The 24,016-nt window shown below is 40.4% G+C and overlaps 1 protein-coding gene across 1 annotated transcript in view; it reads right to left on the bottom strand.

Moving 5' to 3' along the window:
* roraa (RAR-related orphan receptor A, paralog a) overlaps positions 1-21,464 on the bottom strand; it is a 188,538-nt gene extending 167,074 nt beyond the window's left edge. Inside the window, exon 1 of the mRNA XM_085359229.1 lies at positions 21,124-21,464. Coding sequence (XP_085215355.1) covers positions 21,124-21,277 — 154 coding nt within the window. The 5' untranslated portion in view covers positions 21,278-21,464. The remainder of the gene's footprint in view (positions 1-21,123) is intronic.
* Between the last annotated feature and the right edge of the window lie 2,552 nt (positions 21,465-24,016).

Genomic DNA, 24,016 nt, shown 5'->3' with positions numbered 1-24,016 from the left:
TGAGTCTTGATTTCTGCTGCAGCATTCAGATAGTGAGGTCTGAATTTGATGTAAACAAAATGAAAGCATGGATCCATATTGTCTTGTATCAATAGTTCAGGTGCTGGTGGTATAATGGTATGAGGGAGGGTTTCTTAGTACGCTTTGGGTCCTTTAGTACCAACTGAGCATCATTTAAACAGCACAGCCTACCTGAGTATCGTTGCTGACCATGTCCATACCTTTAAGACCACAGTGTACCCATCTTCTAATGACTGTTATCAGGAGGTTACCACATCATGTCACAAAGCTCACATCTCAAACTGGTTTCTTGAACATTATTGTGGGTTCATTGTACTCAAATGGCCTCCACGGTCAACAGATCTCAATTCAATACAGCACGCTTGAGATGTAGTGGAACAGGAGATAAGCATGTGCAGCTGTGCAGAAACTGTGTGATGCTATCACGTCAATATGGACCAAAATCTCTGAGGAATTGTTTCCACTGCCTTGCTGTTGGGGATCCAACCTTTTGCAAACATGGTGTAGCTAATACACCACTGTATACTGTCAGCCATAAGAAAAACTCGGAGAAACACGTCTCGGAGAATATTGGACCCATCATAAAAGTTGCATAAAGTCTAACATATTGTTTGAACTACAGTCATCTGAGGCTATGTTCACTGACTGCAAGTTTGAACATTAATAAAAATCCAAGGGTGTAGTGTTAAAAAAAAGAAAAGAAGAAGAAGTGATCTGCCCAGACTTCTGTAACCTCTTCCTCATCCTCCCCCATCTACTGTATGCTTAAGGCTAGGAGTTCAAGGCTGGTAATGTAGACACCAGTTTTTGATGAGAAAGAAGAAAGCAGAGAATTAAAAATGCAGCATCCCGAGCTGTGCTGCTATGGTGTACTCTTAATTTCCCCATCTTTCAGAGGGCTGTACCACGGCAGGGATACTCAGTTAAAATGTTGAGACAAAAAAAAATTTTAAAAATACTGCAAGCAATTCAATAAAATGTCACCATCTGACAAAAGTTACCACTCATTTTATTGGAGCACTATTACTAATTTACTCACCAAACACACATTTTTACCAGCCATTTGGCTCTTTGCCACTGTTGATTTTAGACCAACAGTGAAATGACTGTGCAAGACAGAAACGCCACGGAGCAGTTGTGCTTTTACTCGTGTCTTTTCTGTATAGGACATGGCAGTATGACAATATTCTGTCTAGAATCCTTAGTGACACAAGACTCTGGAGCTCCCCTATAATTAACCCTGGCTGAGCACCAGCCCAGGTAGTGCACGAGTGAAGGCCCACTGAATGCCAGCATGTCTGGCAGACACCATCCATTTCCCAAACCTGGAGATGATCCTGCACAGGAGACACTTTGACACTCTCTACCGCATACACGGTGGACTCAGCAGAGCTTCGGCCAACAAACCCATCTGTGGAGCTCATTATTAGATCACTGCTAAAGAGTCAAACAAGACCCTCCACACTGAATCTCAATTCTGCATGTAGTTTTTAAGCTGTTTATACAATATCACTATTCCATCAGCTCAATAGGGCTACGATTTTTTCCTAATTATTTTCCCTCATTCCTTTGTTTATATTGGAAAGACGTCATGCTACAGCAGGTTTGCTAACCTGATCAGGTTAGCAAACCTGGAAGGCTGTTAATTTTGTTCATATGGTAATGAGTAAGTATAAATAGGCTCACTGCAGATTAACATTAATATGTTAATATCCATAGCTATCTGCGCCCCTACTACACATGCTATATGAAACTTATGGTATATGAAATCTTTCCACAGCATCAAGAAGAGCTGAGTTTTATTGTGCATCAGCATTTCTTAAAATGGCCCATAAGAGTTCTAACGTTCTCTGTATCGTCTCCGTCGCTGGATAAAGCGAATCCATAAGCTCCTCATTGTTTGCAGTTTGACCAGGTGCTTGGCACATAAAACCCCTACATTCATCTGCCAAAAACTGCTGGCTTGCACACTAGACTTCAAACATCCCTCTTGGTCACAGCTCCGAAAATAATTTTTCAAGAAACTCGGCTCCACTTAGAAACACAAACAGTTTTTATTGAGGTATTTCAACAAATATTTATATCAACGGCAAATAGGGTGTAATCTTTTTTTAAAACAATAAAAGAAAGGCAGTCCCAGTCCAGCAGTTTTATTTGCTGCCTTGCAGTTAACCAGAAACTGGGGTTAAACAGGTTTCTTACAAAAAAAAGAAATCAATTGGCTGCAAAATAAGTATTAAAGAAACAGGAGTTTTTCTATTAGATTAACTAGAATGCATTTTAGCGTAACCACACATTCCCTTACCTTTTTGTTTCTGACGGCTCTTCTGGTTCCAAATGATTGAAATGTTAATTTTATGAAACTCTTAATTGTCTTAACTTGCTTCTCATTTTACATATCCAGAAGTGACGAGGTTACTTATATAGGGTGTACCGCACACCTATTGAATGAGAAATGGCTATTTTCATAACCACAAAAGCTTCTTATCCACTAAATTGGCTAAGAAGGTCCGTTTTTTGTTACTAGACTTATCCAAAGCACACTTAAAGTAATTAAACATCAGTAAATCTTAAATTTCAAAGCATTTTCCTAATAATGGGCAAGGAATGAAAGGACCTCATGACATCTAAAAGCCTTGATGGATTCCAGTCACCTTGACATGTTTAGCCAAGTTGTTCTGATTCTTTCATTTGAAACAATCAAATAGTCATAGAAAATAACCTATGATATAGCAAGCTGCTCACAATGTTTCATTTAAACTCTAAATGCATAAAAGACTCCACAAATAATTTAACATCACTTGATACCAGGAACCAAAAAAGTCGTTTTGACCTCCCGTCTTCATTGTAATTTCATGACAGTTTCATTTTAAATTCTTTCTTCCCGACTTTCTACCAAATTGCAGTTCACAGGCGGACAAAAAAGGGATTCTCCAAGTTGTTACTAAACATTCAAAAGCCAGCAATGCTGCTTGTTAAGCTTCAACATGTTCAGCAAATCCAGCTGGCAGACCATCATTACACAAAATCAGACTCACTCCCTCTCCAAAAGTGTTCCTGATATCTAAGTAACAATGAAGAAATAGCTGAAACGTGAAATGTAAGCCATTAGGAGAAATAAGATATATGAGAGATTGCATCTGATTTTCTTTAAAGTTCGAATGTAATTTCACTTTCCATTAAATTCAGGGTGGTGGGAATTATTTTGCGGAATAGATGATTGAACCTGGGCTGTCGTTAGGGTTCAAACAATATCCAAGAGTGTGACACGGGTTGAAACCGCCCAGTGCTCCGCAAATCAGCTGGGCACAAAATACCCTTCTGTTCCCACTGTCACCTCCTGGTACCTTCACGCTTTGTGGATATTTCACGGAGGGAGGGGCAGGGAGAAGAGAGCCAGAAACCAGGGGCTGAGGGCCGAGGAGCCTGGATAAATTAGCCAAACCACTTAGGTGATTTCAACTAAAATTAGCAGTGCTGCCTGTGGGCTCCATCAATTCTGAACTTGCTCAAACTCTGACAAGCATGGGGGAACTTTTTCCCCCCGGCCCTCTATCTAGGAGCCCCCTCTGTCTGGCTCTCTCTCTCTCTTTCCTCCTTCCACTCCATCCTCTCCTTTCTCGCCACATTTTTACAACACATAGCTCCAATTAAGGCTCTCATCCTCTTTCTTCAGTTCTTACCTCATTCATATCACAGGCATCGCTGCTGTTTCAATTTTGGAAAATATTCCAGGGCGATAAAAACCCCCAAAACATAATAATAATAACTGAGACTTCCAAGGTTGATGAGACACTATAAACCTTTTTTGTCTCTCCCCCCAGTTTTCAAAGCACAAACAAGTGGTATTTACACAAATGCACAAACATGTGCTGTGATTCATCTTCAAGGTTTACAATCAGGATCTAGCTCCATAGACTGATGAATAATAATGTGGTAGCTGAGAAACCACGGGATTGATCTGAATACAGGGGAAACACAATGAGATGAAATTTCAAAGGGCTCCTTTGGAAAAGTTGTATGCTGGCAACACGGCTACAGAGACTTCTACTTTTGAAACATGCAGCACATGTCCTAAGTATATCATTTGACAGAGTAGGGTAATAAAATGAAAGAATAATGTAACAAGCTCTCCGCTCTAAATCAACACCTGATTCATTATAACGCTCACTATTTTCGATTGATTTTTTCCTCTTGGCCAAAGTGTGAGCTTTGACACACCACATCACCCATTATTATTCTTATGTGCACATATGTATACCTAATGAGAATGTAGGCAGACTGTTCTGTTTTGTTCTTTCTTTACATACAGCACAGGTCCTTGTAAGTGTTTCGGACTTAAAGCCTTTATGAGTTTGTGTATGTCTGATACCAACCTCCCTTATTTTATTTACTTGTTTAAAATAAGTCATCTTTCTATCCAAAATGATAAACACTGAAATAAAAAAATCAGCAAAACATTTTTGATTCAAAATCTGTGAAAAGCAGCGGAGTAAATCGTGCCACATTCCAAACAACTTAATGTGAAGAAACATGTTGCTTTTCTGAAAGCAACAGTGAATGATGACTAATTTTCATCAACAACAGGGGTGAAATCCTCTATCCATGTGTGTTTACAAAATTAACTGCACATTTTAAGGTGCTCTTTATTAGCACAATTAATTGCTCACTGTAGTCGAAGCTGCAGGGTTCAACTGCCTTTCACTGCTAATCAGACAGCAAGTCATCAGCACCCGGACAGCTTGCATGCTAAAACCGGAGCACGGGAGCATGAAAAACCCAAACGTGTATGTGCACACAAATTAAACAAAATGACAATATTTAAAATGATACTGCTATGACTCACTCAGACGTTCAGTCAAACATATAAACATGAATAAAATCGGGGACTGCCCGATCCCACAGAGGAAAGGCTGGTGCAGACAAAGACATTTACTAGGAAAAAATAATGCTCGGCTTAAGCAGCCAAGCAGACTAAATTGACCTATTCCTTAATCGCTTTTAATGAAGACAATGTGAGCCCTGAGTGCCGCTGGGACCCCAAACACTGGCGCTGCCTGCGTGCACTGCCGCAAACTGGCTGCCATACAAACAAAGCTGAGCAGCTGATTTTTAATTTTAAATTGTGAATTCCAAATAATTTCTCCCAGAGATTACCTTTCCCCCAGCAGACTTTCTCTAATTTGTTCAATTAATGGGAATAGTGTTCCAATTAAAATGTCATGTCCAAATGAATTTAATTTGAGATGAAACTGCCTGCGACAACTGGTTGGTGAGAGATCTCTGACAAAGGAAACGAATGAAGCTGTTATAATAATATCAATCCATCCTTTTTAGATGTTATCATTTTCATAATCAGACTTCTTTTGTGTGTGTATATATATATACTATATTTTAAGCTGTAAAAATGCCCAACCCTGTTTCATTAATGATAAACAAAAGCAAATGCACAATTTACTTTTTCACAGTATGTTTGAACTTGACTGGTTCTCATCACCACATTCATCCTGTTTCATTATACTCTGTTGTTTAAGCTGCAACTAAGAGGCAGCTCAGAGACGCCACTGAGACAAAGAGGTCAGATCAAATTAAAACTATTTGATCACGCCACTGTACAACATCCCAGCCAGCTGCCCTTTCTTGCCATTACGCACCTACTAACATCAGTTACTTCTTCATAAATAATATGTGTGGCCTGATGTAGCTGCATCATTATATGCAGGGTTACAACAAGAAGCTTAAATTTATTTAAAGCAAACCCGGAGCGAGACCGAAGAGAGCAGGCCACTACACGAGGATAAAAGCAAAGTGGTCGACTTTTCTTTTTTTTTAGCTTCCCCTGTGAAATAACTTATTTAGTTCATTTTGCCTCAACCTCCATTTTCTACTGGGCCAGGACTGGTAAAAATGTATGCAGACAAATGTTCACATCTCTTTTGGGAATGTCTAGCGGAGGACATTTCAGTGGGAATATGCGAACATTCTTTATTCGGCATAACAGCTCCTGCAAACCTATTGTTTTGAGTTGACAAGGTGCTCCACGAAACCATGTCAGCTCTTATATCAAATTCACCATTCTGACCTTCGCCCTAGTTTCAAGTGGGGGGAAAAAAAGAGTCCACGTGAAAACAGAGTGGGAGAGGGCTGGAGAGAGTAAAGACAAGAGAAGTTAAAGAAAGGAGATTTCCAAGGACGACTAACTTTTTAATGGAGTCTCCAGAAGCTGGAGACTGGTACAGTAGTGTAGAGGAGGGCAACAGGAACAACAGCTCCCTCTGGGGTGAGAAGACTGGTCAAGGGTATCAGCAGGATATGTAACCAACTAACTGGCAGATTGACTGATGCAAGCGAAGCATCAAAACAACATATCCAGGCAATCAACTTCTTTGGTAATACAAGGATGGACCACTATACATGAGCAGACTATTGGCAAATAACATGGCATTTACCACTAGTGGATGGTGTTTATCTGCTTTGTTACATTCATTTTGGCAACTTGTTGTATATAATAAAGAGCAGAAACAAAAAAAAAAAAGAAATCACACACAAATTAGTCTCGGCCAAGAAATCACAGTCAGTGCATCGATTATTACAGTCCTTTTTCAGAGGCTGAGCAGTAGAAATATCTTTTCTTAAATAAAGCACAAACAAGTGGGGTTTTGTTGAGAGCAAGAATGTATTTTGGCAATTCAGTGCATAAATTGATACACAGCAAGCGATATATTAAAAGAAGCTTTAGAGCATTAATGAAGTGCAACTTTCAGCAGGGGCTCCAAATCATGTTTTAATGTCTATGACACTTTCTATACTCACTCGTTTAATTTGCATGTAACAACTCTAACAGAGGGGACACAGACAAAAAAAATTAAACAGACAAATCTCCTTTGTCTTTTGTTATTTCTAGCCCAACAAAGTGCTGTAAATGTCACTACTGCAACACTTTCTCCATATGCCTCCAGACATCATCAAAAGACTATTTTTACTTTTTATTGGTAAATCGTCAACTTTTATTTGAAAGTAAAACAAATGACAGACGTTTCAGCCCCTTGGCGCACCATCATGTGGGCAGGACAGCAAAGCCAGGCTGCCTGACGAATGCCCGGCCAAGGCAAGCTGGAGGGAAGTAAAAGACACTCCTCCTCAAACGGGCCCGTCAGCTTTCAAAGAAGCAGCCATTAGCGAGTGCTCATCAAGCGAGAGCAAGGGCCCGTCCATTCCCCCGGAGAAGCGGAGCAAACGGCAGGCCACAATGCCACTATGCGAGGAGGGAGGCGGAGGACTGCGGAGATGAGCCCTGGACCCAGTGGTGTTTCCGAGCGGAGTCAAGCCGCACGTCCCCGGAACGCTCAATTCCCAGCCCAACTGTCACGGCTGGCACTCGATTCAGCCCCTTCAAGCACATAATCTGTGCTCGTATGGCTGTTAAACACCACACTCTCCGGTCCTTCACTCATTTTGTGCCATGGTATTGTTGTGTCTGCCGTCTTTCTATTATTGAGCCATTAAAGGATTTGGATGGAAAGTCGTTTCTCAGCATATGGTATCTTGATCAGCGACAAGGCAATAAGATAGCAAGAGACAATAAATTCCTTGTATATTCAGAAATTGATAGTTACTTATACTGGGGCGATTTAGGAAATGTTATATATATATATACATATATACATAAACGTACACGTGTATGTCTGTGTGTATATGCTTTGTAGCACAAAAACTTATAGAGTCACTGGGTCCTTGCTTCATGCAGTGAGAAGCAGTGCGCGGTGCTATCGCCGGGAACAGATGAGAGAGCCGACTGATTCGTGCAAGTTGGGGGGAGCATCACTGCATTAATCTCAGCGAACACTGTGGGGTCTAAGGTGGCACGGCGCCATGCCGGAGATTCCCACTTACAGCTATCTCTCCCGATGACAGAGCGATAATGTCACCTGGGTCCAGGTGAGCGAAAAATGGCAGCCTGCTTGATGCTCAGCCGGCTGCTTTAATTGGCTAAAACAAAGTAATTTGAGAGCAGTATGGGGGGGCACGAGAGGGTAAATGATGGGACAGAAGGTCATTGCTTCTCTTTCACTCTGCTGTGTGCCATCCACCAACACTCCCAGCATGTGCTACAGTTAATATTGAGATCTATTATACAGAAGGCTTTCACCATCTGCTTTATACACCGAGAACCTGTGCAACACACCTTGTTATTGATTTTTTTTTATTTATGAGATTTTGTTTTCCTACACTGTATGTCTTCTTGAAGATGTAGCTTACTTTGATTCAAAGGGATGATAAGACACTCAAATATTACAGATGTTTGGTAAATTACAACAAATGATGTAACAACATCAAAAAGCTGTCAGTAAGGCATCCATCACAATTATCCCCAAGCCTATGGCGGTATTTTTGAGTTGCTTGTTTAGTCTGGAAAGCTCTATACAAGCTTCTACGTTATCTTTATTGCAAATAACGATACCTTGCAACAGGAGTTCACTTAGTATTGGAATACAAAATCACAGCATCAACAATAAATCACAAAAAAAATGATGCGCGAAATGGAAAATTCATACCAAAATAAGCAAACTCCCTCTCTGGGTAGTGTGACAAGTGCAGCCAGAGTGCTATTTGCTGTTAAGTCAATAGCACATGAGAAAAAGACAAGGAGTTTTTTAGTTTTATAACCAGCTGTCCTAAAGCGACAATGTGAGGGTAACAGCTCAAGCACCCTATGATGTGGATTCTTCACACAAACCAATTTGGCACTAACCCTTGTGAGGTGCTGCCTGTTACACCTGGCCAGACTTCTTTCTGATCTGGCAAACAGATGAAATCAAACTTCCATTAAAGAGAGTTGGCATTTCAGTAGACATGTTTTACAAGTACATTTTCCTCAGGAAAATACATATTTGCTGGCATCAAGACCAACACCCAATTTGTAGTGCTCGGCTTTAAAAATATCAACACCCGGAGGTGGTTTTCCAAAAATCATTATCACGTTTTTAACATGTTTCTATGAAAGAAAGAATCACCACACCATCCAACACATCACATGATCTCATCACCTTCAAGAAGGCTGACAATTATAGTATCGTTTCCTCAACTACTAATTATTTTATAGTATTTTGATTTGTTGAGGCAAGTTCCCGTGTAAAAAGTATAAATGTTTCAAACCTGAGCAGACAAAGCAACAACGAAACAATAGAAACAAAGAACAATAGAATAAAAAGCTGATGTGCTGCAGACATAGATAACCACGTGTGTACAGAGCATTTCATTAACACCTGTGTATCTATGCGCATGTGTGCATTTGGCCATGTGTGTCTCCGAGCGTGCATTCAAGCATGTGGGTTGTTTGACTGCATCGGAATACGTGATGCACCTGTGTTGAACAAATGACCTCCCGTGCCTGTGTGGGTTTCTCCCAGGTGTGGCTGATGCATGGATCATGTGTTGCAGAGTGCTCTGGGCCACATTGGCTCAATTGTCATGGGATCATCTCTGAATGTGGCCATGAATTTGCATTGAGCGAAGGAACGGTTCACCTCCTCGGCGCAGCCTTCGATGCATCTGAGGCGCAGGGGAGGAGCGCGCTAGACCAGCCCCCTGCAGGCAGAATCAGGTGTTATCTGTCTGACTGGGGACACCACCATCAATCTCTCCTGTCCACTTTCCTTTGCGCCGAATCAAGTCAGCACAGTGTAGTGCATCTGCGTTGACGACATGCAGACAAGATAAGCGATCGAGCGTGTCAAAACTTTGCCGTGTTTGTGTGATTTGTTAAAGGAGCAGAGATAATCGTTTAATCATTACACCAGTTTAGCTTTTAAACCTTCAAAAGATATTGGGATAAAAATGTGATGCATGAGTACAAGCGCCAACAAGGTTTAAATTTAAAAAGGCAAATTCAGCACTTGTCCTTTCATCCTTTCATTTACTGCGAGCTTTCGCAATGAATGCGGCTTAAAGTGACCACCTCACATGCTTGGGAAAATATAAAAATCACACTTAGTGTAATTGGTTCAGCTTTTATGAAACCTTTTAGACACTTGTTTCAAAATCCATCCTCTATTTATTCTCCTCCAGTACTGCTCCTACTTTTCATATCAACACAAAACAAAATATTTCCTCTTACTGCTGCACAGGGACACAAAGGGCACCTAAAAGACTCAAAACACTTGATCTACCGTCTTGTACCGTGAACTGTCTAACTATCTAAAAAATTAACCCAACACATGTCTGATACTTGTATCTGGACAGCCTCTTTTTTCACATTAGTCACAAGCCGGCTTCACTGGTGCTCAATCAAAAATACAGTTACACCTTTAAATGACACATACTGGCAAAATGGCATCGCCCAGCATGTTGCTCTTTTCGCTTATCACCTAGGAGATGAAGAATTCATCTGAAGATTTGACCCATTACTATTAAAAGCACAGTTAAGTTTGGCCCCGAGCTTTACTAAAGATCTTAAAGCTCCCTGGTAGCTAAAACCACAGCCTCAAATTCTCCTTGTATCTGGTGGAAATATTTGCTTATATCTGCTTGAGGATCTTGCACTGGAGAAAAAAAAATTTCTTGACAGCAAATAATGAAAGCTTTAAAGTCAAAATAGCAAGCGCAATTTCTTGTAATCAATTCCTATGACGAGCCTGAGCGTGCCGGGGGCCACTAAGCATTAGGGAGTTTGAAAAGCCCAGGGAGAATCATAAAATCAACCAAAAGACGCCGGAGAGAGCAGAAGAGGAAAAGGGAGGTGAAAAACCTCTGTTGACACCTGGTCTGTATGATAATTTGATCTGTGTATGATGGCTCAGAGTTTGAAAGGCACTTTGTCCAATTAGAAGTGTGCAGAAAATTTCCACCTGCCCCTGACAGAGATGAAGTGGCTCTTTCAGAAGACACTGTGGCACTGAGCCAGCAAAGAGAGCCCAAACACCGCAAGTGGAGCAAGCAGAAATTAATGAGCATCACAAGCCACACTTGTTTAATGCAAGATGACATTGAATGAATATTCCCTCGGACTATTTCACAGTATATTTTCAATTTCACAAACAAACTCGCAACCTCCCCCCCCCCCCCCCCCAAAAAAAAGCTGAACTTATTATTGTTCCTGAAGAGACAGCAAGCTAAACAAAAAGTTTTGTGTCAACAACAGCTCAAAAAATCTTTTAAAGAATTAGATTTGGACATTTTTATACCTGGAACTTTCTCGAAGCGCTGTCTCCAATACAGCTCTAATCCAAATAGCTCTTTGAAATAAGCATTCAACCAAAAAAGAAGGAAGAAAGTTCAAAGTTAAGACGAAAAAAAAAAAACAGTTTTGTACATTAACATAACTTGAAAGCAACTGAAATAGTTATGCCATAGGACAATCTCAAGTTCTCGATAAGTTCACTGCGCGCAGCGAACGTCTGCAGGGTCTGCCACTACCAACCTCAACCCAAAGTTTTCATCTTCCTATTTCTGTACGTCTATTTCGGTCTGTCACATAAAAATAGGCTTTTAACAACCCAGCACGGCGTTAATTATTGCCTCTTAAGCACTGCATTACTAAAATAAAGCTGCAAATATTGATTGATCAGACAGATGATATTTGTCAGTGAATAAGTGATTGGAGAATCATACATAGTGAAGTCTGTCTTTCAATCACTGTCGGAAAGCAGCACTCCAGTATTGCTGCACTGATTGAGCCCCATCGTGCCACAGTCTGTCTTAGCACGCCTCCTAAAGCAATCAATTCACAGACGCGCACACACACAAGAACCAAATATTCATTAGTAAGTTATTCATATTCAAAAGCTGCCTTTCAAAAGTAACAAAAGAGCAGAATTGTGTTTGACAGGCACGTTGCAGTGTTTCTGTGACATACTGTGTGAGGCAAGAACAATTGTGATCATCTCCTATTATTTTATGAGTAGCGAATTGTGTTCATTACTGTTGTCTGTCAGGTGGCGAAATCTGTATGAACAAATGTTATAGCTTTTTTTTCCTTTCACAATAAGAAACATATACAAAAGACCTCTTTAATATTACACATATTTTACAATTAGTGAGTTAATTGTTTGGACAACACAACAACTAATATGAGCTGTTTCAATAAGACCAAGCTAATAGTTTCACACTACTGCTTGATTTGATATGATTAACACTTGTGGGTATTGTTTAACTACTCCAGCCCCATTGGCCCCGAGTAGCGGGCACGAAAAAAAAAAAGAGAGAAAAAGACAGAGATGGGCCGCGATGTTAATAATTAGTTAGTTCTGCGTTCAAAAAAATTCTGTCCAACCTCACCAGATTATAATCAAAGGCTGAAAATAGTAGCTGATTGTAATCGGCACTCAGAAGTCACCAGGGGTGTTTGAAGAGCCCGTCAAGCCTGCAAGTGGAGCTAATTCGATTAAGTGGTGGCAGTACCTGGAGGGGACGGATCTGTATCTCTCCCTTTTTTATTTATGAGATTAAGTTGGGCTTGTTATTCCAATATAAATAATCAAGCCAACAGAAATGACACTGATTTTCAAGTTGTTTTATCTCCCACGTCTCCAAAAGTTATCTGTTTATTTCAGGTGACAAATAAACTTTGGGAAGTAATGACACGGCACTACTAATGTAACGAAATTAGCAGTGGAGGATGTTATATGAGTGCTTTACCTCCTGCAGCACTGGGATTTTGTGTGACAGAACCACAGAAAAGCAATGTTGTTACTATAACAAAATATTTTGGTCTTCTTTTTCTTTAAAAATTGAATCTGTAAAAACGGAAAAAACACTTTGCATGTAGTGCAATAATGGCGCACAGACTCGTAAAAACACATTGTTCTGAGTGAAGGTTTAACAACTCCTGAGACCACCTTCTCTCGTCTACACTATTCTGTTATATGTAATACATGGTGAGAATGCGTAAGTGCAGACATTGTTAAATTACATTATTACTCTAAGCATAGGAGAAAGCAAATGGATTATTCTGCCTTGTTATAGTCCATTGCTGCTGCTCTTCATCTGTGCTAGAAAGGCAGCAATATGCAACAGATATTTCCATTTTTATCTTAGTCCGACATCATACGCGACAGAATCCTTAAAGCAAGGCTGCAGTGAATTTAGCCTTCAGAAAGAAAGATAAATGACAGCCAAGAAGCTCTTGAGTTGTGCTGTTTGAATAAAATGCTTTAGATTTCTTCTCGTTTTAAAGCAGACATGTGCACATAATGTCCATAGCTGGCCGATCAGAGTGCACACACAGGTAAAGGATTTGTGATTTGAATTAAATAATAAAAGACTTCTCTGAATGTCACGCAGGGCGTGGTGCAGTCTGGCAGGTGTTTTGCAGGAGTTTTGTTAAGAAGTGAAAAGAATGATGGTTTGAAAGATAAAACGGTCAAAGTTTCTGAGTGTAAAAAATTTACATGCAAAGGGCTTACCTACCTGCTTGGGAGCTTTTCACCATCCACAATGATGGAGATGTGAAAGCCTTGGCCATAGATGTGACATAAGAATCCCCCCAGAGTGAGATTTTAGACCCCTCTCACCATATCTTTCCCTCTAGTCCTCTTCTAAGGGGCCCTTTTCATATCGCAGAGCCACAGAGAGGCATGGAGCCAAGCAGCACAAGTACTTAGGTCACAGTGTACCACATTAAAATTAGACTCCTTTAACGCCCTCCAATAATGCATCTGGAGTATTTCCGGTCATAACTATTCAAAATTTTCTATCTAAGATACAAACTTCAGTAAATGGGCCATAGATCTGAGCTATCATTCACCACTGGAGATTTCACATCAAATCTGGTGTCTGTCACCAGTTGAAATTTCCTCGCCAGCCCCAGTTAAGTCACTAGTGATTCAAACTCAAAAATAAGCTGTCCCACAAGAATAAAACTTTCATAGATGGTCTAGGTTAAGTTTTTAAACTTATTTTAATTAATATTGCCTGTTAAAGGCTGGCATTGAATTACCTATAGTGTAAGCCTAAAATAAATATAAGTTCTAACTTAAATTATGCAAAAAATGCAAATTAAATATACATATGAAATGCATTTATGTCAACAAAAGTAAATGATATACATAAATGCATTTTCAAGCCAAATGCACTTTAGTTTATATGGACAATTGTGAGTGAAATGCACAGGTCAAGCAAAAATCTGCTATTTTGCAAATGGCAAATACTGTGGTGCATGCTTCAGTTCATTTAACAATGACTTAATATGTGTTATGCATAAAATGTTAAAGTGTTAAATGAACAGAGAATATTGGATTTTCATTTGAGACAAACAGAGCTAAACAATGAAAAACAAGCAAATTTCTTTAACCAATGTCTAGAGTCTTTTCACAAGTTTAGTTTAATTTTAATCAAACTAAACTTAATTTACTACCTTTAATGTATCTGTAACTATGCATCTCTGAGACTTGAGAGACTTTTTTATGTCATATTTACAGGTCAGACCAATCGAGTATTTGCTGAAATAGAATTAAACTCTAGAGCTGTTTCACATGTCTTGTTACATAAAGAAATCAAAGGTCCCTGCCAAATCCAATAGTTTAGCAAATGGAGTGGTGTTACCAAACACCATATCATGAACAGCTGTGTCTGTGTTTCAGTTTTTTCCTGGAATTGCACAAGATGTTAAAAGAAAATCAGTCATGCTTCCACTTGGAGCAGCATTCTTTTCCCTCTGTTCTGTATGATGCTTTTTTATACCAGCTCTTCCAAGTCTGCACGAAAGAGTGCTTGTCCTTCTTCAACACTGAGACGATATTTGCTGTCCCTCTTGTACAGTACCCTACATCTGTTGTATGCATTAAAGTTGGGGTCTAGCTTTACACACTGATGTTGACAATAACCATAATGTGCAAATAATAAAATATTTATGTCAGGATTAATCCAAATTGGCTCTGGTTTTCTAATCGCCTGTGCCAGTGTAAACTGTGTTTTGGCATTAAAAAAGTACTGTCTGTATATACAAAGACAACACGGTGATAAGATTGCATGCAAGAAGTGGAAAAGGTTTTTATGACTGACCCTGTTGCATACGCTTGTGTTGACCCTGCAGAAAAGCCCTTTCATTTTGCATACACTACAGCTGCATGCAAAGCAAACTGACAATAAAGTTTGGTTTGATTTGATGTGTATTACTGGGATTTCCCTTCTGAAGGCACAAAATATAGAAAGGAGAATATTTAAATCACCTGTGCAAACTGATTAACTGTTTGTGACATGCAGTTTGCTGCTAATTGTGTTGATATTTAATGCAGAAAAAAGCATGGTTTTTTTGTGCTTTTTGTGCCTGTGTTCAGAAACCAAACTTTTGTTAATGACCCATAAAACTAACCACACCTATGAGTACCATTTGGGGATTGTACTACTAACAAAATAGGCTATTGTCAAGTTGTGAAAATGTTTAAACATACATTGTCCAAACACACAGTATTATGACTTGATTTGCTTTTGAACATATGTGCTTTTTAGGTATCACATTTAGTTGGAGGTAACTTAAGCCAGCTCTAGGTTAGGCCGACCGTCCCTGTGAAAGAATGCATTCATCAAACACAGGGGCTGGAGGAAAATTTTGTTTGCTGTGAAGCAGTGTTGCTTCATCAGGGCAAGCAAGGTAGGCAGAGCTTGTCCAGTGAACTAACACCAACTAAAATATACCAGTGTGAAAGTGATCTGTCTCCTTGCATTTCACAGTATTATGTCATAAAACTGCTCACTTGTTTGCATCCATCCTTTAATTTCCTACCATCTTGCGGCCACAGTTGGATATTGTCTCTGGAAGCAGGCTTTATTCTGCTTGACTCTGGAATCTATACGGGGCCAGCATTATGATGGAAATGCCCTTTCGCAAAGCTTAGCTGGCAAGCTGAGAGACAATCGGTTTTTCTGGTACTTTGCATGTCCACAAACTGCTGGGCTTTGGTGGGAAACTCAGAGGTATGCTAGAAAAGCTGACTCTGCTTTTACTACTCTAATATCAGTTACAGACTACATGTTATGTGGAGACAGAGCTAACATTAGTACATAAACAAGCACTCCATGATTTATCATCTCAACAACAAGGTTTTCTCTAGCTAATCACCTTGGCCAACCTGTGTGATGTAGCGGAGTTAGAGTATAGTGTGAAAAAGTTTTTAATAATTCCTTCAGCACAACAGCAAAGAAAGCATCAATGATGGAGAGGGGACGTCAAATCCTGCCACGTCTGGTTTAATAAAGCAGACAAGTTGCACAGGTGCAGGCTCGGCCATCACTTTCAGATTATCAGCTATGAGAATTCACTTGGTTGATTGGACGTACTAAATTTAACCCCAGTGTTTCGCTAAAATATCAACTTCATTTTTTATTGATATTTTTAATCCCAGTGAGCTCATTAAATTGCTTTTTTGTTTTTTTTTTAAGAAATGGCATCCTCACAGGACAGCGACTATAAACACAATTTTACAGAATATGATAAATTACAGGAGATTAGACAGAATATAAAATATTTAAAGCTCAAGCTCAAACATGCAGCAGTAATACCGATTCATATAACAACGCAAGAAAATATTTTTATGCAGCATAATTGCTATTTGTTTTAATACTTTAAGTTAAATGCTCCAATAGTTCACGGTTTACGAGGAGTTGGGTCTGTGAAGGTTCTCAGTCATCCAGGTCATCGTAGTCTAAGGAGCTTGGAAAGAAAGGTGTGTGGACTTCTTTAAGTTGCTTGAAGACGTTTCACCTCTCATCCGAGAAGCTTCTTCAGTTCTAGGGTCAAATGGTTGAGACGCCCAGATTTAGGGACTCTCCACCAAGCTCCTTAGACAAGGAGTTGGGTATTTTCATAGTGCAGTATAATTTTACTAAACAATTCCTCCAGTACTTGTAATTGTCAGCTAATGCTAAATCTTTTGATGGTAAATACTAAAGTACATTTTTAAAATAATTCTTCATCCAGAAACAACTGCCGAAAGGTTAAGACGTGTCCGTGCAGAGTACAGAAAGCTGCAGGAGGTTGTCAGTTTATATAAAAGAATAAAAGATCAAAAAATCATAAAAAGATCTGTTTTAATCTCATCTAATGTGTCTTGTTAAGCATGTTTCTTCCTGTCATCATCTATACTCGCCTTTCTGTGAAAGTCACCACACACATCACTGCTGTGAAGTAACAGTAGTAACCACTGAGCCACTGTGCTGCTAATTTCATATTTTGAAATGACAGCAAGAAAAAAAAAGCTTCACATCTTGCCTGGCAATATTTCAATCAATGCTCATCAACTACTAACTCTAACATTATGCTGATATTCACAGGTACACTGCCTAGATAAGCATGATGCAACTGAAATAATGTTTGACCTTTGAAGCTCATAAGAACAGAAGATCGGGGGGGCTCTAGTGCCAAAGTCGAAACGAGAAACAGTTGTCACCATCTATGCAACAGCTCGGTGTATGGTTGAAGAAAGACTGACTGTTAACATTTAACGATGTTAAGTGTCTGATGGGTAGCAATAAAACAGTTCATGATATCATTACCTCACCCACATTTCAGAATTGAAAACGCAAGAGGACTCAGATTTGATATTATGTTATAGCCAGCCAGCCAGAAAAAAAGGACACATAATGGAGTTCCACTCCTGGATCTGTCCAAGCTGTCCAAGTTATAAGCCTATACCTGTACCTTCACGCTCTCCAGCGGGCAGAGTGCCCTCATTCACTGAATCTGAGAATGCCACGGCCACAGAAATGCCGCTGTCCATTCGAGAGGCGTGCTAACCTCAGCCAACTGCCAGCTTTCTGAGATTTAGTGCAAAAAGTTAAAACTCTATGCTGCTGTACCTCATCCGTCCTCTTTCAACAACGACTAAATAAATGCTGGCTGTCTAGCTGAGAGCTCTCGTTTCACTCCCCACAAATAAAACCTCTGAGTAAATTGTGGCTACGTGTTCATTAAGAGATGAGTGACAATGTTTAAACTCTCCTCCGTTAGACTGGATCACGCAATATGCTGCACTGTATGTTAAGACTTCTCTACACTGAAACCTGAAGAACAGGTTACTTTTTTTATTTTATGGAAACAAAAATGTGTGGTGGGAAAAACTACAATAACGCTAGATGTAGTGAAACAATAGGAAGAAAGCTGTTATTCAGGCTAAAAAAAAAATCATATCAGAATTAATCGAGATATGAGACGGAGGCAAACTAATAAGCAGGAGGCTCTGTAATATTCTCCACCACAGGGAACCACATCACACTTCACCTAGTGACAGATTACGCTGTTCTAAACCAACATAATGTTATTTGTACTTTATGAGTAACCTCTTACTCCCTAACGAAGGAAAATGATTTTCAGATGACTCACAGTCTGCATACATGACAATGATAGCGCAGCACAAGAAGACAAGCATATCAATCAGCATCATTCGGTGGAGTCTAATTCCACACTTCTAGGAAGCACGCACATTTTCAGCAGTCGAACAAACTAATGTTAAATGCGGATGCAAACACCAGGTCTCTCATCACACGCGCGGCTTCGGTGCTTCCCTGTGCAACTGTGAGATTTCAAACCTCTGCAGAGACCGTCACCTTACATAACTAAGCCATTAATATTGATTGTTTCCAAATTTGTGAACGGAGAGATCTTGCAATATGAAAATAACACCCTTTCTTCTTTCCAGTAATGATATACCAAAAGCCCTTCAAGGCCTGTTCTCTGACCCACTCAAGTCTTACAGCAGAGCTTCTGCTGAAGTAAGCCGTTTCTACTTATAAGGTATTAGCACTCAGGGTTAAAACAGTAAACGCTCTGCATGCAGGATAAGCAATGTGCATCCTCAGAAAGTCTAATACAGCTGCTGTAAAGAGGGAAACTGCGCTTAAGCGAGTGTCTGCCGCCTTTCAGATGTTGGTTTCCGTGCCTGGCCTAAAAAGCCAGAGTCTGAGCGTGGAAGCGTAATCCTAAAAAATGTTTCAGAAGTCTGTAACACTGCTGTGAACTATAAATATTTTTTTACTGTTTCTTTTTTTCTCCTTTTTTATTGTTTTATTTTTTTAAGCAACCCTACAATCAACTCTGCCTACGCAATAACCCGGCTGCAGCTTCTCCTTAATAGAACATGTGTACTTTCAATTGAATAAAGCAATTATGGCATAATATCTTTATGAAAGCAAGCTTTTCTTCTGCTCTCCTGCATGATGAATGCTGTAAATATTTCTAGATTATTACATTTATAAGACATCTCCATCGTGACCTCAGCTTGGGGGTCTTTTAAAACAACCAGTGGCCTTCCTTTGTAGCATTACAATACGTTGTCATCTCACTGTAATATTTATTAATGTTCTAAAGGTTAGACGACTGACCGTAACAGAGTGGAGTTAAAGTTTCTAATGCTTTTCCCACCTGTATGAAAGGCTAAAATACAAAACAGGATTTGAACTACACAGTTAAACATGAGAAAATAATTCCAGAAATTTAACCATAAGCGATGTCAGACAAATATTTACTTGCAATAAGTTTTTGAAAAGTTCTCAAAAGTTTTCTTTAAGCCCTCCTATGCTAAATAATATCCAACGATAATCTGTTTTCTTTGTATAAAGGCCAAAATAAAGTTTCCGTGCTGAGAACCTCCTTTCAAAGTGCAGAGATTGCCCCAGTGAAGACATTTTTTTCACCCATTCAGCATTACATAACAGACCAAAGGCGTTCTTTTTCCTGTCTTTCTCTTTCCCAGACGCACTTTAATCCTGTGCATAAAAGGGTGGGGTGAATATGGGTCAGCAGGTTAGGAGTGTCTCAAAGTCAGACTTGTGAAAAAAGAAATCAATCCACGAAGCCTCCCAACTACCTGTCTTTGCCCCGCTATTACATAAGCGCGCAGGCTGTGCCAGCCCACAAAGTCACACAGTTTCGCTTGAGCGGTAAATACATATAAATAGTCGCTGAACTGGGCTGTTTTTTCTATATAAAACAAGCGCGGTGATAACGAGGAGTAAGGGGGGGTAACCACTTTATAAAGTGAAAAGATCTAAGATGATGATTTCTGCTCTCAGTTGCGCGCCTCTGTTTATGGCTAAACCTGTTACATAACCAGCTTACATTCCACAATCACCATATCACACTCTAAATATACCCTTGCGCACAGGAAGAGTGCGCTCACAAAAAAGAAAAAAGAAAACGTCGTTCAATGAATGAATGTCACATCTACACCGGTCGCTTCGCTGCCATGTATCCACACCAACTCTGCTTGTCAGGAATCAGCAGAGAAAGCACTATTTCTTTGAACTTGGGTGAGCCCGGTTAGCCTGTGCTGGATACAGCCGAGAGGGGGTGTGGTTAAATACTGTCTTGTACTGTACAACATGGACGGGACGTGATGGATAAATCGTGTAAAAAAGAAACAGTCCTCATGCAGCAATGCAGACGTTTTGACGGGCTAATTGCAATGTAGGGCTCGTTTGGCTTTCATTGTCTGTTCGTATTGAAGGGAGGGGGCTTAATCGCAAAAGGCGTGCAGAAGCCTCCAATGCTTGCAACACTGTTTGCTGGCATTAAACAAATTCCAGCTGCTGGGGCGTCTTTTTCCACACAGGAATAGCGCAAATCTGTTAGCTGGAAATGTAAAAAAGGGGGAAAAATCCATCCAGACTGTACAGTGTGTTGTATAAGGCACTGTGGAGGACACGTCTGTGCGAAGGCGAATAGCACTAATCGATAAACTAACCCACAGTTTCCCAAAGTTCACTTTCGACTCTGTGACAATATCGCGTTAGAGCGAGCACGTTAGCCCGTTTTGGCACGAGGAGAAGGTCCCGTTGGTCAACTCCGGGTTCCTGGATAATTGATTAATCTTGCAGTCAGAGTAAATGTGACATCTGTGACCGTATCACCCCCTATGATTTGAGCTGTCAGCAGAGCCTAAACACCAGGATCCCACACCGAAGCACTCATTACGACCAAGTGGGTAATCGCCGCTGTGGTACTAAATAAAAAATAAATAAAAAGCTGTGTACCTGTGGTCGGGTGATTTTTAGACAGTGTGCAGTTATTCAAGGGGGACGCGATTTAATTCATTTTTGAAGTTTGATGAAAATGTCCCCGATCGCTCCGTATTTCTCATCAAGTGAAAAGGGGGAAATCGGTTCGCTTACCTCTGTTGGTGCTGGAACAGGTCTGCCTTCGAACCGGGGCTGGATGGTCCGCTTTCCGGAGCGTCTCCAGGTTTACCGGGGTTTCCCTGACCGGGGTAGCCGGCTCCGAGGCGCTGTTGCCCGGGTCGCTCGCTGGATCTGGAGGGGACTCCATGTTGAATTTCAGATTTATTGTTTAACTACCGCTGATACTTCAAACTAATTCTATGCGATCTGTGAGCTCCGACACCACGTCTCGCTATCTAATTTAGAAGTAAGAAATGAGAAATGCGAGTGTGTCTGGAGGTGGGTGTGTAGGTTTGATTGTCCACTAGCAGCGCTAGTGAGAGCTCCAGTCATGCAAACTGGAAAGGGAGAGGTTGTCAATAGTCGAAGAATAGATGTAGGCCTGAAAGTAATCCACGCTGATCGACCCCGCGCAGTTTTGCATGGTAATATCGATTTTCTATTACTGTCTAACCATTTCCAAAGATTTTTTACATCTCTGCATTTGCTTATATGCAAAATAAGAAAACCGGGATAGGATACTATGAATTATAAACTGCAAAACTGCACAGTGTGGCCAAAAATGCATCCTTGTGCACGCAACTGCGCCTGTAGCTACATAATCTATTTCTTTTAGGCTGTCGATCTAAAAATAATCAATATAATTTTAGGAAAACACTTTATTCTTGGGGTTGTTATTTTATTTTTGCTTTAATTTAAAAAAAATCCCTGTTAAATATGGAACTTTTATAATTATCGCCATATTACCCATCTCTCTTCTCTCTAACGTCAGCCAAAAGCTGTAGGGGTGCAGGGAATATTCACTTCAAATTCCTTCACTGGGCTTGCCAGCCATAAGCATATAGGAGTCTGTCGGCTGCTCTCAGCCAAGTATTCAACTTTAACGTCCAAGCATTCAAGCGGGGATAATCAGAACACTCTTCATTATTTTCATCAACATCATCACAATTAACATAATCATCATCATCATCATCATCATCATCTCCACCATCCGGTGGGAGGAGCGTGCTTCGCCTATTATGACTACTGCTTGAGCTCTTCCCGTCACTGGCAGAATAAGCTGCGTGTCTTCGCCGTGCGTGATAAAAGAGCGGATTGACAGAATGTGCGTGAAGCTGCAGCGCCGTGCATGGCTGCCTTCAAACGTCACTCAGCCGACCGCCGTCCGTATCCCGCTTTTTTTTGCGCACAAATTACAAACTCCATGCTTCCTGCATGTGATCAGCGGGCAAGCTGCGAGACTGAACTCCGCCCCTTAAAAGCGGCGCACGTGGACTTTGACATGGTCTCGCTGTCTCAGCAGAGTTAGGCTGCGTGTTGCCAAATACCCAACGACATTACACATATTTCTGTAATACATATATTTATACTGTCCTGAACATTTGCCTTCATACAGATGAGCTTCAGTGCATACTGGTTAACTAGGCTTCTGACACCACACAGTATGGTAACTAAGTAGCTGTTGCTTTGTAGTAGTGTAGTTTTATTCTAATTTATACTGTCTTATACGGTTAACATTTTCTCTAAATAGCTTAAATGAAGCATGATGTGGCTCTCACTGATTTTTGATTACAGTGCACTCTAGTTTATGATAAAGGAAAGCTGGCAGAGCTGCTTGTTTCTTATGTATTATTATTCTATTAATACAATAACGATGAGGCTGATAATATGATGCAGGGCAATAAAAAAAGGCTATGATGTGTCTCTATTGAGTTCTTTATTTAGCTTCAACGGGCCAAATGTGACTTCCTTCTGTCATGATGTCAGATTTGCCGTTTGGCTGTAGTGACTTAGGGAAAATGTAGCATTAAGTGCAGCTTTTGAGAGTATCGCACAAACTTTATTAACGTGAAGGTGAATAGTGACAAACAAAGCCTTGGGGGGGAAAAACGTGAAAGAATCTGCATATGTAAATATGATTTATGCTGTTTCTAATTTGTAATTAAGCTGTATCCAATTTTAGAACACATAATAAAGAAAGGTGTTTAATCCATGCAAAACTACAGATCAATGCTACGAGACATACTAAAATATGCAGCAAGTATGGACTAATAACATGGGGTACTTTGTCAAAAAGAGTCAGTTTTCATGTTTTTATTACAACACTCCTGCACGTAACTCAGCAACAAGAGCGTGATATAACTTTTGGAGTTATGCTTTGCTGAATGCCGACTTTTTGACAGAAAGCCAGAAGGAATCTCTCACTGCCAAGCGAAGAGGCCAAGTTCCATTCCTTCTGCTCAGCTTTAGCTTCTCCAAATTTCCCCGACCTTCTGACCTGGTGCAATTTGACCGCGTGAACCCCGCACTCGCATTCCACGCCTGTTGAATGCTCAGCGCTGTAGCAAAGAAACTTGAGCTTGAGACGTAAACACACTCAAAATGTTACATCTGAAAAATGTACAAATGTCACATCTGCGAAATACATCCTGGCATGTGCACGCAAAGGCAACCCCGGTAAACTGCACACTGTACACAAGTACATGCAAACACTCCTCCGATAAGCACGCGTGCAAAGGAAAGCATCGACTTTGCTACACAAACAAAAGCGGCAAAAGCGCACACCAAGACCAGCACCGCCGTGTGTTTAGACCAAACAGATGCAAGGACAAGCTTGATGTTGCTGCTTTAATTTTTGAGTTAAAATGAATTATGCTGCTGTCACATCGTTGAACAGGGGGAAGGATGTGGCGGATGTGAAGCGAGTAGAGTAAGCATGCCTGCCGTGATCAGATGATTGATTAAGCTGACATTGGCTCAGGGGTGCAACACCGCTCTATTTTTCTCCCTCATTATGTAAGGCTATATTTCAAATCAGGAGTGCACTGGAGGAAGACACCAGAGACATGAGACAGGACACCCTTCAAATAAAAAGTTTATCAGACAA

This window comes from Diplotaxodon limnothrissa, linkage group LG7 (genome assembly GCF_057381915.1).
Source record: "Diplotaxodon limnothrissa isolate DT_005_m linkage group LG7, D_limnothrissa_male_GT1.1, whole genome shotgun sequence".
NCBI lineage: Eukaryota > Metazoa > Chordata > Actinopteri > Cichliformes > Cichlidae > Diplotaxodon > Diplotaxodon limnothrissa.
This window is presented reverse-complemented; position numbering and strand designations above follow the sequence as displayed.